Source organism: Stenella coeruleoalba (genome assembly GCF_951394435.1).
Source record: "Stenella coeruleoalba genome assembly, chromosome: 19".
Taxonomy (NCBI): Eukaryota; Metazoa; Chordata; class Mammalia; order Artiodactyla; family Delphinidae; genus Stenella; species Stenella coeruleoalba.
The window spans coordinates 52,058,344-52,069,972 of NC_137165.1; the positions used below are offsets into that span (position 1 = coordinate 52,058,344).

The window sequence follows — 11,629 nt, forward strand, 5'->3', positions numbered from 1 at the left end:
GTCTGGTGGGATGACCCTGTCCAAGCCTGGGCACAGTGTCCTGGAGCTCCCCTGAGGACTGGCTTTGTCACCTCGGTGGTCCCTTCTCCTCAGTGGGCAAGAATCAGCATCTGTCCCTTGCCACCCAGAGTCCTGACTCGTACCCCTGGGGATGTGCTCTGGGGACCCACCTACCTCTCTGCATTTGGGCAAAAGCTAATCTTCTTTTAGTTTTCCTAGCGAAATTCCCTTCCAGAAAGTCTGTTCTCACTCTGCCGGGAGGGGTGCGTGGAAGGAACTGACGACTGAAGGCAGGCAGAAGGGTCCCCTCAGCTGTGGGCAATCTGTTGCCTGAAGTCCCAGAAGCTCGAGGTTTTTCCTCTACGTTGTGCTCAGGGCTTCTGATTCGAGCTGAGGCAGCTCATGAGAAGCCTCCCCCTTTTATCGGTGTGTCTGGGGAGCCAGAGTCAGAGCAGAGAACGGTGGGTGGACTCGAGGGACAATTCCCCCAGGCCTTGGTGGGACCGGGGGCATCTCTACTGCCTCACCCCGACTACCCCTCTCCAGCCATCACCTGTGTGCCCCACCAAATGAGGGCTGTTTCTCTGAGCTGTTCTGCGCCTCTTCTCCACAGGCTGCAGGTGTGACAGCACCGAGTAGGTTGCCCCAGGTGAGCCCAGGTCACCTAGATGGAGCGGAGTCAGGGTGTCCTCAAAGCTCTCCTGTCACCCACTAGACTGACATTTCGTGATTCCTGCCCACCGAGGGCCAGTCTCCTCTATGATAAATGGCCTTACCAGCACCTCCTTGCGTCACTTTCCTGGGAGGGTCCCCTGGGTGGGAATCTGTGCTGGGCTGCCTTGGCCAGAGTAGCTGGGAGCCCTCTCAGGGCTGGGTGGGGAGAGTCCGGGACCCCCTCCCCCACCCCAAGGTGGAGGCACTGGGGCTCCTGCACCTGGAGAGACCCTGGCTTCACTTACTGCAATAACCCCACGGGCCTCTCCCTGCCCACGTGTGTCTTCTCTGCTGCTGGTAGACGCTCAACGTTACCGGACCCCCGGGCTCTCCAAGCCCAGCCATAGGTGTGCTGGTTCCGCCTTCACTCTGGTTGTCCTCGTGGGCCCCAGAGCCCAGTCTAGAGGACTCAGAGTCCCAGTTTCCACAGCTCAGGCCCGCCCGGCCCGTCTCTACACCGTGGCTCAGGCCGTTCCTCTGCCTTCACCTCCGGTCGAGTCCTCCGTCCCCCAAGGCCCCGCTAGTCGCCCACTCCACGAAACCCTCCTGCTGACTGCGATGGCTCCCCCCTGAGCCCCAGGTTGCCTCGCTGGGCCGGCACGGTCACAGGGCCATCAGGGCCCCTTCCCATCTGTCCCACTTTGCTCCGTTAGGCCAATGACCATGTTGTAATGGGGCCTCAACTGCTCTTCTAGGAAGGACACTATATAAGTAACTGCTCATTCAGTCCTCACAGCCACACAGAGGAGGGTGGTGTCATCCCCAGGCTTTGGTCAAGCAAACTGAGGCCCCGAGTTTGAGTTCCTCAAGGTCCTGAAGCTCGTCCCCCTCACATCCGGTGATGCACTTGGCGGGTTCTCTGAAGGCACGTGAAGGTGATGAGAAGGACCTGGATGCCTCAGTGCTGCAGGTTCTCCCGCTTCGCACCCAACAGCCTCACCCCCGGGGGCTCATTAAACCACATCGCTGGGCTCCACCCTTAGAGGAGGTGCGGTGGGGCCCGAGAACTGGCTTTTCTAACAAGTTCCCAGGTGATGTTGGTGCTGCTGGTCCGGGACCACACGTTGACCCTAAGCTGCTAATTAACAACGTGTGTCGCCTTCTTTGGGGCCAGACTGGTTGCCCTCCCCAAGCTGAGCACGTAGCTCCCTGTGTCTCCCGCAGTCTCACCACCAGCCCCAAAACAGGGCCCGGCACTTGTTGACAGGCGGATGGGTCATGGGATGCTGGGTGAGTGAGAGAGAGGGACAGCGACAGGAGGAGCTGAACCAGCCAAGACTGCAACGACCACGTGAAGCCCCTGGACTGAGGGCGCCGGGCCAGAGCCGCCCAGATGCCGTGTCCAGGCTGGGAATCCAGCCAGGCGCTGGCCTCCTGCTGCTGGAAGTAGAGCCTCGTCAAGCACGTCCTGGGGTTTCTCCTGACCTTCCCTCCTGACGGCTCTTTAGGCCAGCAATCCTCAACCCTGGCTGCCGGTGAGAGTCACCTGGGAGCTTTAGAAAGTCCAGATGTCTGGCTGCTGGCTGCACCTGGACCAATTGCATCAGAGTCGCTGGCACAGGGCCAGCATCTGACGGGGCTTCTCAGGAGTTCTCCGAGGCTGAGAACCACAGATTGAGAACCTCTGCAGCCTCGGCACCCGAGGCTTGGGAATCTTGGACGCAGCCCTGCCTTCCTGGGCAGCGGGCTCCGCTACCTCCCGGGGCCCACACTCGGAGTGTCTCCTGATGCAGGTCAGATCTGAGCTCTGCCCCTTGCTGACTCATAACGTCTGTGGGTCTCAGTGGTCTCACACGTGAAGGAGGAATTACAGGATGTTGTGTAGGGTGCCTGCAGTCAGAGCTCAGTAAGCCCCCACTGTTTGCTCTCACTGCGGCCAGGCCTTCCCCTTCCCGCAGGTGCAGGTCTCTGGACTTTTGTAATGGTACTGCCCAGGGTAAACAGTTCCTGAGCACTGCCAATGGATGTGTATTTATAAACTGCATTCATGGGTTACTATACTAACATATTATGCATATTACAAAACATTCAACAAAAATAGAAACTTTTAAGGATTGAGATAAAAATATAAATACAAGTTCCCATATTTTCTTCTTGATGCCCCTAGGTATATGCACCCCACCTTAGGGCACCCTGCTGGAGGGCCCACTGAGAGAGGCGGTGGTCACCTGGGGTCACGAGCGTGGGGCGAGGGAGCAGGAAGTGGGGAGCTGCACACGGGGCCCTGGGGAAGCTCCGGGCGGTGGTGCGGGTCGGTGCTACAGCTCCGAACCGCTGGGGAAGCGGCAGCTACGGGCGGGGACCCGGACACCGCGCAACCCGTTAGGATCCTCAAGGGAGGGTTCCGGCCTGGAGGCCCTGGGTCCCGGGGAGCCCGGGCACGGGAATCCGGGGCAGAAGGATCTCGGGCGCGAACCTCGGGAGTGAGGGGACGCAGGCCCCAGAGAGTCGCCGGAGCCCGGCTCCGACATCAGCCGCGACAGGTCATCCACCAGGTGCCACTTCTCCTGCACTTGCTGGGGCGGAAGAGGGGAGCGAGCGGCCGGTTTACGAGCGGCGCCTCCTCTCACCAGCTGCCGCGGGAGAAGCGGCCACCTCGCAGTAGCAGCCCCGAGGCCCCGCCCCACCAGAGTTTCCCCTCCCCGCCCCCGCTACGGCCCCGCCCCACCAATCTCCCGCCCTATCCCTAGACCCGCCCCGCCGGGCCAGAGACCACGCCCCTCCCGATCCCGCCCCAGCCCAAGGCCGCGCCCCATCAGGTCCCGCCCCAGCCTGGCCAGAGACCACGCCCCCACCAGTTTCACCTCCTACTTCAGCCCAAGCCCACACTCCCGTTAAACCGGGTCCCCAAGCCTAAAGCCACATTCCTGTTGACTGGTTCCCGGCCGGAGGCACCGGTTCCCTCCCTCCACCTTCCCCACTTCTATCCGCGGCCTGAGGCCACAATCCCGACAGGGTCTTGCCCGGAGTCCGTGACCCCTCCCCAGTCCGGCGGACACTCACCCACACCAGTTGCTTCCGGAGCCCCCGGATGGCCCTCGCGCTGGCCTGGGACTGGGAGACGCACACGGTCAGGACAAGGCTTTGGATAGACGGGGATGCTAGGTCAGTCAGCCCCCCTACTTCCTCCTTCCCCACCCCAGTCTCTTAAAAACCACCTCCCGGGGTCTTCTCTCTTCCAGGTTCCTAGACACCGCTTTCTCTCTCCTCTCCTTCCTCCCACTGGTCGCTCAGCCCCTCTCCTCTAAATGTAGTAAGAATAACAAGCGCGGCAGGCTCACAGCATGTCTGCACCAGGCGACGTGCTTCCCCAGTGGTCACTTAAAGTGCCCGCTTTACAGGTGAGGGCCTTCAGGGGCTGCCCAGGGGCACAGGGCAACCCCCAGGCCACCTGCCCTTAGGCCCCTGGCTCCCTGCGACCTTGGGCTCTCCTTGTCTGGCCCCCAGATCCCATGAGACTGGCTGGGGGTGCCCCCTCCCTCGGCCCCTGCTGCCCCGAAAGGCACCTGAGCAGGATGAGAAGGGGGAAGCTGAAGGCGTGGGAGCCCAGGTAGTGGAGGATGCGCTGGCTAGGGGGTGGGAGCCGGAGGGCCACCAGCTCTGGGACCACCTGCCAGGGGGCTGAGTAGTTGGTGAAGAGGCCACAGTCCCAGGAGGAGCGGATGCTGGGGAGAGACCGCCAGAGGAGGGCCGGTGTCAGTGCTCGGGTGACGAGCTGCCGGCCCGGCAGTCTCAGCCCGTCTGCTCCCCTCACCTGCTGACCACATAGCCCAGGGGCACAGCGGCCAGGAGCAGGCCCAGGATGAGCACCAGCTGGAAGAAGAAGATGGAGCTGGAGGCGCGGAACGGCCGAGGGGACGCCCTGGAGTTCCTCAGCAGGGTGTACTAAGGAGCGAGCAAGGACACAGGGGCCTCAGCGCAGTGTGCAGATGGGAGGTGCCCGGCGGGGCAGCAGCAGGAGGTGAGGGCTGCTCTGCTGCTGGCGCTCGGGGTGCCCACACAGGTGCGGCCCTGCTCCCTCCCAGCCTCCGAGCCCTCACCTTCTTGATGTAGAAGGTGAGGAAGACGAAGATGCTGTTAAGCAGGGGCAGCAGGGGGCAGTAGAAGAGGCCCATCCAGGTGACTATCTGGCCCTCCACGATGTCCAGCACGTTCTTGGGCAGCAGGAACTCCTCCCGGTCCAGCCAGGCCCAGAACCGGCCCGAGAACCGCTCCACCAGCAGCCTGGGGGAGGGGAGTGCCCAGGTACCCACCACCCAGAAGTGTGTGGACCTCGTTGGTCCTGGCTGTGGACCATAACACACTCACACGGTAACAGGCATGTAGAACTGCTCACCCCTGGCTGTGGCCACTGGCCACCCCCAGACACGCCCACTCCACCCCCGTAGTGTCCCCACGTGGCTCACCTCCTAGGCAGGCTGACAAGGAAGGTGAAGGCCACCGTGAGGAGGAAGTTGAAGATGCTGAGTTTGTACAGCTCCTCCCCCACCGAGTTCTCCCAGCACTGGTCAGAGGGGGCATCTGTCACTACCCTCGGTCCCCAACCGCCCCTCACCCACCCGTTGGGGGACTCTGTGGTCTAGGAGCCTTGCCTGGAGTCTGATATGATTGCTAAGTTAAAACCCGGGCCTGGGATAAGATTTGAGCAGACAAAGCCCACAGTCTGGGCTGCCTCTCTGCAGAGCGCAGAATGTGATGTGAATGGCGCCCCCTGGAGGTGACTTCTGGGTGGGCAACTCTGCCCACAGCCTCTCACAAAGGTGAGACCCTGAGAAGGACGAGGAGATCAAAGAGGTGGGGCTTTGCAGAGGACAGGAGGGACAGGCCCTGATGGAGTCACCGGCCACCTGGTAGTCACATGCGTTGTAGCCGTAGGACTCACAGCTGGTCTTGTTTCTGCCAAAGCACAGCAAAGTCTGGCCCAGCGAGAAGGAGAACATTCCCAGGCTGGCCAGCTTCAGCACCACACACCTGGGGGTTAGGGGAGGGGGCGGGGACTGTGTCAGGGGAGGAGCCCAGGTACATGGCACATCTACTCGGGACACAGGTGTGGCTGACATCTGCATAAGCTCAAGTCTCTCCCGGGCCCAGCCCCCTCGAAACCCAGAGCCCAGCCTCCTTCCAAACTGCTCCATGCGTGGCAATATTTCCCAAAGTGCGTTCCCTAGAATCTTGGTCTCCAGATGATTCACAGGAGAATGGTTCTGTTTACATCAGTTTGGGAAACACGGCACAGTCCAGCCACCCTCCCCCCACACCCAGCTTGGAGATTCACAGGCACATACGTGCTTTTATATCATTAATGCAGGTGAGATCTCTCTTCTAAGGCCTATTAATGCCCTAGTCCGTTTACACTGTCCATATATCACAAACACGTGCATGCACACTCCTGAATAATATGTAACTGGATCACACAGGTAGGGTGGCCTAACCCCAAACGATTGCCTGCACGTTATATCAAAGTGTGGACTTGCTTTCTTTCTTTTTTTTTTACTTTTTATCCATACTCCGCAGTACGTGGGATCTTACTGCCCCGACCAGGGATCGAACCCGCGCCCTCTGCATTGGAAGCACGGAGTCTTAACCACGGGACCGCCAGGGAAATCCCATGAAGTGTGGACTTTCAAGGCTGATGCACAGCCGGAGCCTGGCTGGGAACAGTGGTTCTTGTGTTGAGGAAGGCAGGGGTGGTGGGGGCTTATTTTCATCTTCCATCCTTTTGAGCATTTTGAATTTTTTTTTTTTACCATGTGCACGTGCTATTACCCATTCCAAGAATAGAATTTCAAAGCAAACACAATCTACCTCGGAATGGGTAGATACGCAGAATGGGCTCCGGACAGCTTCTGTGCCAGGGAAGCCCGAGGAAAAGCAGACCGTGCCAAGTGAGGGGTGGGTGGCAGACGGAAAGAGAACCTGGGCTGGAGCTGTTGTGTGTGTGGGGTCCTGTGGGTGGGTGGGTCCAAGGCAGGACCCGAGTCCTGGGAGAGGAGACAGAGCAGAGCCTGGGGGCGGAGGACGGCTTGAGTTTGAACCTGCACCCGGCAGGCATGGGGAGCCTCCCTTGGCCAAGGCGCTTGACCCTTTCAAACCTCAGTGTCCTCACCTATCCAGTGGCAGTGAGGATGGTCCTAACTTCACAGGTCACGTGAGGGTGTCAAGGTGAGGGGTGTAAACCCTCGGGGCACATGGGAGGGAGCTGTGTTCCTAGGTGGGTGACTGTGGCACCCAACGTGTCCTGGCAAAAACAGTCACTGGCTTGCTTTGGATGGTGGGGACTGGAGAACCTTAGACCGGGGCCCCCCAGACTGTGTGTGGGAGCAGCTGCCTGCCTTCCCTTGCACGGGACCCCTGATGCCAGGTGATAACCAAGACAGGCGGCAGGACACAGCCCTTCCATGCCCTCCACACTCCGTCCCACCTGTCACCCCCCCAGGTGTCACTCACCAGATAAGGGTGAGGTTGACCTCAGTGTTGGGAGGGTAGTTTTCCAGCTGGACCAGGAAAACAAACAGCAGGGGACCCAGAAAGTTGACCAGGGCGATGACCCCAGGGGGCAGGTACTGGAGCAGCAGAAACAGGGACTCCTGTGGGGAGAAGTGGATAAGGGGGTGCCGTGGGCTGGAGGGCCCCCAGCGGCTCCCCTATCCCCTACGGCCCCCTTCAAGTGTAACTCTGGTGCAGGCCCGGAATCTGGAAGCCCACGGATTATTCCCAGTGGCAGCAGGGGGTATCCACAGGTAGAGCCTGTCTGACTTGGTTATGACTTTGGGAAAATTGCTTTAACCTCTGTGAGCCTCGGTTTCCTCTTCTGCAAAGTGGGACCATCCCGTCTCCTCCCCCAGGTCTGGCCAGGATTAAATAAATGCATGTCAGTCGCCTGGCACCTCCTTGTTGTCCTGCGAGTACTTGGTGGCCCAGAAGATAGCACTGATGGCCCCAACCACCAGGAGCCCGATGAGGATGTTGACCCGCAGGTAGGTGAGCAGGTGGCAGGCCCTTTGAGCCCGGGTCTGATGCTGCACCATCAGCAAGTGACGCCCCTCCTCCAGCTCCACCTGTCACGGGGGCAGGGGCAGGGGCACAGGTGGGTTAGGGCTGGCCCAGGTGGAAGCGGAGGGGGCTGGCAAACAGCCCCAGGTCGGTGTGCGTGGGGAGAAAGGCTGCCAGGCTCTAGGCAAGGTTGGGGTGACGCTGAGGCGGGGACAGACGGGCTGGTTTTGTCCAGAGCATCCCCAGAGTACCGTGCAGGTGAGCGCTCACACCCAGACACGGCACAGCCCCCGCCTCCAGCTGGAAAACCGTGTGTGCACACACACACACACAGACACATGCCCACACTCAAGCCACACACTCATACAGTCTCACGTGCTCTCACACTCATTCACTCTCACAACTCACACTCACGCACATCCTCACACACACCTTGAACTCGTTGCTGATCTCATGCTTCTTGATGGTAGCTGCCTCCTGCCCCTGGATGCAGAAGTCCCAGGAAGAGAAGACCTTGGCGCTGAGAGGTGACCTGTAGTCCTGGCCCAGGAACATCTTCTGTGGCAGCCCCTTCACCATCCTGGAGGGGGCAGAGGCCAGGGCTCAGCCTCGGCTCGGCTCTGATCTGGGGTGGGAAGTCCCAGGCAGCCCTAAGTGCAGCCTTTGGACTCGGCCTGGGTGGGGGGGGTGGGGACACAGGAGCGGTGGCCCCGCTCCTGAGGTCTGCAGCTGGGGATGGAACCTCCATTGGCAGGGACTCCCTGCCAGCTTGGGGGTACCACGCCAAGCAGGGGTGATCAGGGAAGACCCCCTGGAAAGGGGTGGAGGCAGGGGCTCTGCTCTCACCGCCGTAGAATCCCACAGAAGCAGAGGAGCAGGCAGGCCAGTGGGCTCAGTAGGTAGGCCAGGCGGATGCTGTATACTGAGCTGCTCTCAGGTCCCGCTCGGTACGCACCGTAAAAGAGATAGGTGTTGTTGAAGGCCTAGGGATGTCAGACAATGACAAGTGAGCCAGGCTGTGTGCTAAGTGTTTTCTTGCTGTTAACACATTAGCCCTCACAGTGACCCCATCAGGTAGAGAATAAGAGTATCCCCATTTCACAGAGGCTCAGAAGGGTTGGGCAACTTGCCTAAGGACACACAGCTTGGAAGAAGAGCCAGGACTGGAACACGGGAGCCTGCACGGTAACCACCCAGTGGCTTCCAGGGATGAGGGTAGGGTGGTGCTTATCCCAGAATCCTGGACACTTTTTCCCTTCTTGTCCTTCAAACCCCGACCCCAGCTGGGCTCTGAGGGCCGTGGGCACATGTCCATGGGCCTGGGCTGTGCACAGTGGCCTCAGCCTCTCTCTGACCCCACTGCTGACCCAGCCAGCCTGTCTGTGGAGGACCGTCTCCCTAGAAGCCAACGTGCCCTTGGAGGGGTGAGGGTCCTCTTAGACTGGGGTTCCCTGAGGCTAGATCACCAGGTTCCCCAGCCTCCCTGGTCCACAGCCAGTACAGACCCACTCACCCTGCCGGTTAAAACATTCCAAAGTAGATTGTTGAACTTGGGAACACCAGTCTGGGGTTGGTGGCCACCAGGACACTGGAGGGCTGTCGAGGAGGGAGAGGGGTCCAATAGGGAAGGGTCCCCAAGGCATAGGTGAGGCTCTGCCCCTCTCACTCCATAGCCTCCCATCTCAGGAGGCCTGAGCAGGGTCATGAGGGCATGTCAGGAGGCCTGTTATGCAAAAGGCGAGATCGAGTAGAGCCTCACGGCTGGACCCAAGCAGGACGATGCCCCGGGTTTGGACACAGAGGGTTGGGGCTGTCCCAGTGGACCAGGCCCCACAGGGTTCAGGTGGGCTCGGGGGGCACTGTTCCCTCCGTGGGCCAGGCACTCACTGAAGTTCAGAGCAGGTCCTCTGTCAGGGGGGCGGAGCCAGGTCAGGGGCAGCAGGACGAAGCTGGTGGTCAGAAGTAGGGTCAGCAGGTTAAGCAGCAGCAGGAAGCGAAGAAAGGTGAAGTAGGACTGGATTCCGGTGCCAAAGAGGCCTGCGGGGAACAGCAGGTGGGTCCGGAGGCGCCGAGCCGTGGGCCCAGCTGATAATCTGAGGGTTGTGGGGGGTGGGTGAGCAGCCTCACAGGGACCTCAGTGTAACAGCCAGTCCTGGAGGCTGGCCTAGCAGTACCTCTAACAGCCACCAGGGGTGCCATCATCCACCAAGGTTTGAAGGGTGGCTCTGGGGGCAGAGGGGGATGTGTGAGGAAGGCGGGGTGGGTTGGTGGGGGTGGAGGGGTACAATGGCCAGGGGGATAATGCCCTCCTCTGGTTTCCAAACTAGACATTGAGACTCCAGAGAGGGGAGGCAGGAGGTGGGGATTGGGGTTCAGGTCCTACCCCCGATCTCGTAGAGAGCCCCCTCCCAGAGCCCACAGCCCCGGGCCAGCCGCCGTGCTGCCTCCCCCAGGCGCCGTCCTGCAGTCTGCTGCCTGTGACGCCACTGCTGCCAGCACGAGGTCTTCACCCCCTCGGGCTCCCGCAGCTGCCTGGGATGGGGTGGTGACGAGAGGGGTCCCTGAGTCACCCAGCATGCCCACCTGGCCAGGCAGAGCAGCACCCTGGGCCAGGGAGTCTTCCCACTGCTGGTGATTTCCACCCCGCCAACCAACAGGTGCATCCTCTCCCCACCCCCACTGCTCCTCCTCTGCTGTGTTTGGCAAGGTGTTCGGGCACCCACCGGATGAAGCGCTTGTCCACCATGGCGTAGGGCAGCAGCCGCACAGGTTCCTGGGAGGAGCACAGCCGCTCCATCTCCTGCTCCCACAGCTCCTCGCCGGCCGGCTCAGGTTCTGGCTCCCCTGAGGCCTGCACCGACCACTGCCTCAGCATCTCTGTGATGGGGTTGAAGTTGGGGTTGTAACGCTCCCCCTCCTGGGAGGGGATGCTGTTGGAGGAGATCTGGCTCAGTCTCCAGCCACATCTCAAAGCAACGTATGGCCTCAGTTTCCCCATCTGTCAGACGGGGAGAAAGGTCCAAAGGGCTCGGAAAGATGGGACGTCACAAAGCCAAGGCCAGGTGTGGCCACAGTTAAGTGCGGTGGAGCCCAAGGCCCGCTCTGCCCCACCGCAACCGGTTACCAGTGGCCGCAGCCCTTCCCCATCGCCCCCTGGCAAGGGACAATTCCACGTGCCGATTCTCCCACTGGGAAGACCTCTCTGCCGCAAACCCCAGCAGTTCCCTGGATTCAGCATACTGCAACACCTCGAATCTGGACGTGTTGGGACCTCCTCTGTCTTCTACCTGGTGGTCCAGATCCCGGGACTGGGTCCACCCCGGCCCCCCATGGAACCCAAATGGGGAAGCGTGGCTACAGCCCCGGCCGTGGGAAAGGAAGGAAGGGACCCCTCTGCCTCTCAGCAGCGGCTCTCACTCCTTCCCCGCCAGCTGCCAGCAGCTCCTCGGCCTCAGTTCTCTCTTCCACCCCCTCACGATCCCCCCTCCCCTCACGCTGCACCCAGCTCACCTGGGGACAAGGGACCTAGAGACCGTCCTCCGACTGGCTCCCGCCACTCCCGGCGGGGCTGCGAGAGAGCCGAGGGGAGGGGTCACATGACAGGAACCCCAGCACCCCTAGCCGTCGCCTCCCCGCACTCCTCTCTCCCCCGCCTCCGGCACTTCCTCCGCGCTCCACTGAGGCCCGCACTTCCTGAGGGGGCGCGGAGCGCCAGCAGGCAGGTGAGAGGCGCTGCGCGTGCGCGCTGGGCGGGGGTCGGGCCCTTCCCCTCCCCACGGGGGACCCGCGGCTTCTGGGCCGAAGGTCTGACCCTGCGGGGCTGCGGTCGGCTGGGCGCAGGCCCCGCCCCTTATCCGCCGGTAGCCCCGGCTCCGCTCGGCTCAGAGGGTGCGATAGTGCAATAACTTAGGGGGTGGGTCCG

General features: G+C 61.3%; 1 protein-coding gene across 1 annotated transcript; it reads right to left on the minus strand.

Annotated features, from left to right (window-relative positions):
* Positions 1 to 2,699: 2,699 nt before the first annotated feature.
* Positions 2,700 to 11,351, minus strand: TMC8 (transmembrane channel like 8). The gene is made up of 16 exons (XM_079905458.1): positions 11,218 to 11,351; positions 10,431 to 10,584; positions 10,091 to 10,239; positions 9,595 to 9,744; positions 9,221 to 9,303; positions 8,554 to 8,690; positions 8,140 to 8,287; positions 7,602 to 7,772; positions 7,162 to 7,301; positions 5,562 to 5,685; positions 5,121 to 5,218; positions 4,755 to 4,938; positions 4,469 to 4,599; positions 4,221 to 4,379; positions 3,718 to 3,796; positions 2,700 to 3,230 (listed from the first exon to the last, which is right to left on the minus strand). The coding sequence occupies exons 2-16, from the start codon at positions 10,580 to 10,582 to the stop codon at positions 2,973 to 2,975; spliced, it is 2,163 nt and encodes a 720-aa protein (XP_079761584.1). The 5' UTR covers positions 10,583 to 10,584; positions 11,218 to 11,351; the 3' UTR covers positions 2,700 to 2,972.
* Positions 11,352 to 11,629: the final 278 nt, after the last annotated feature.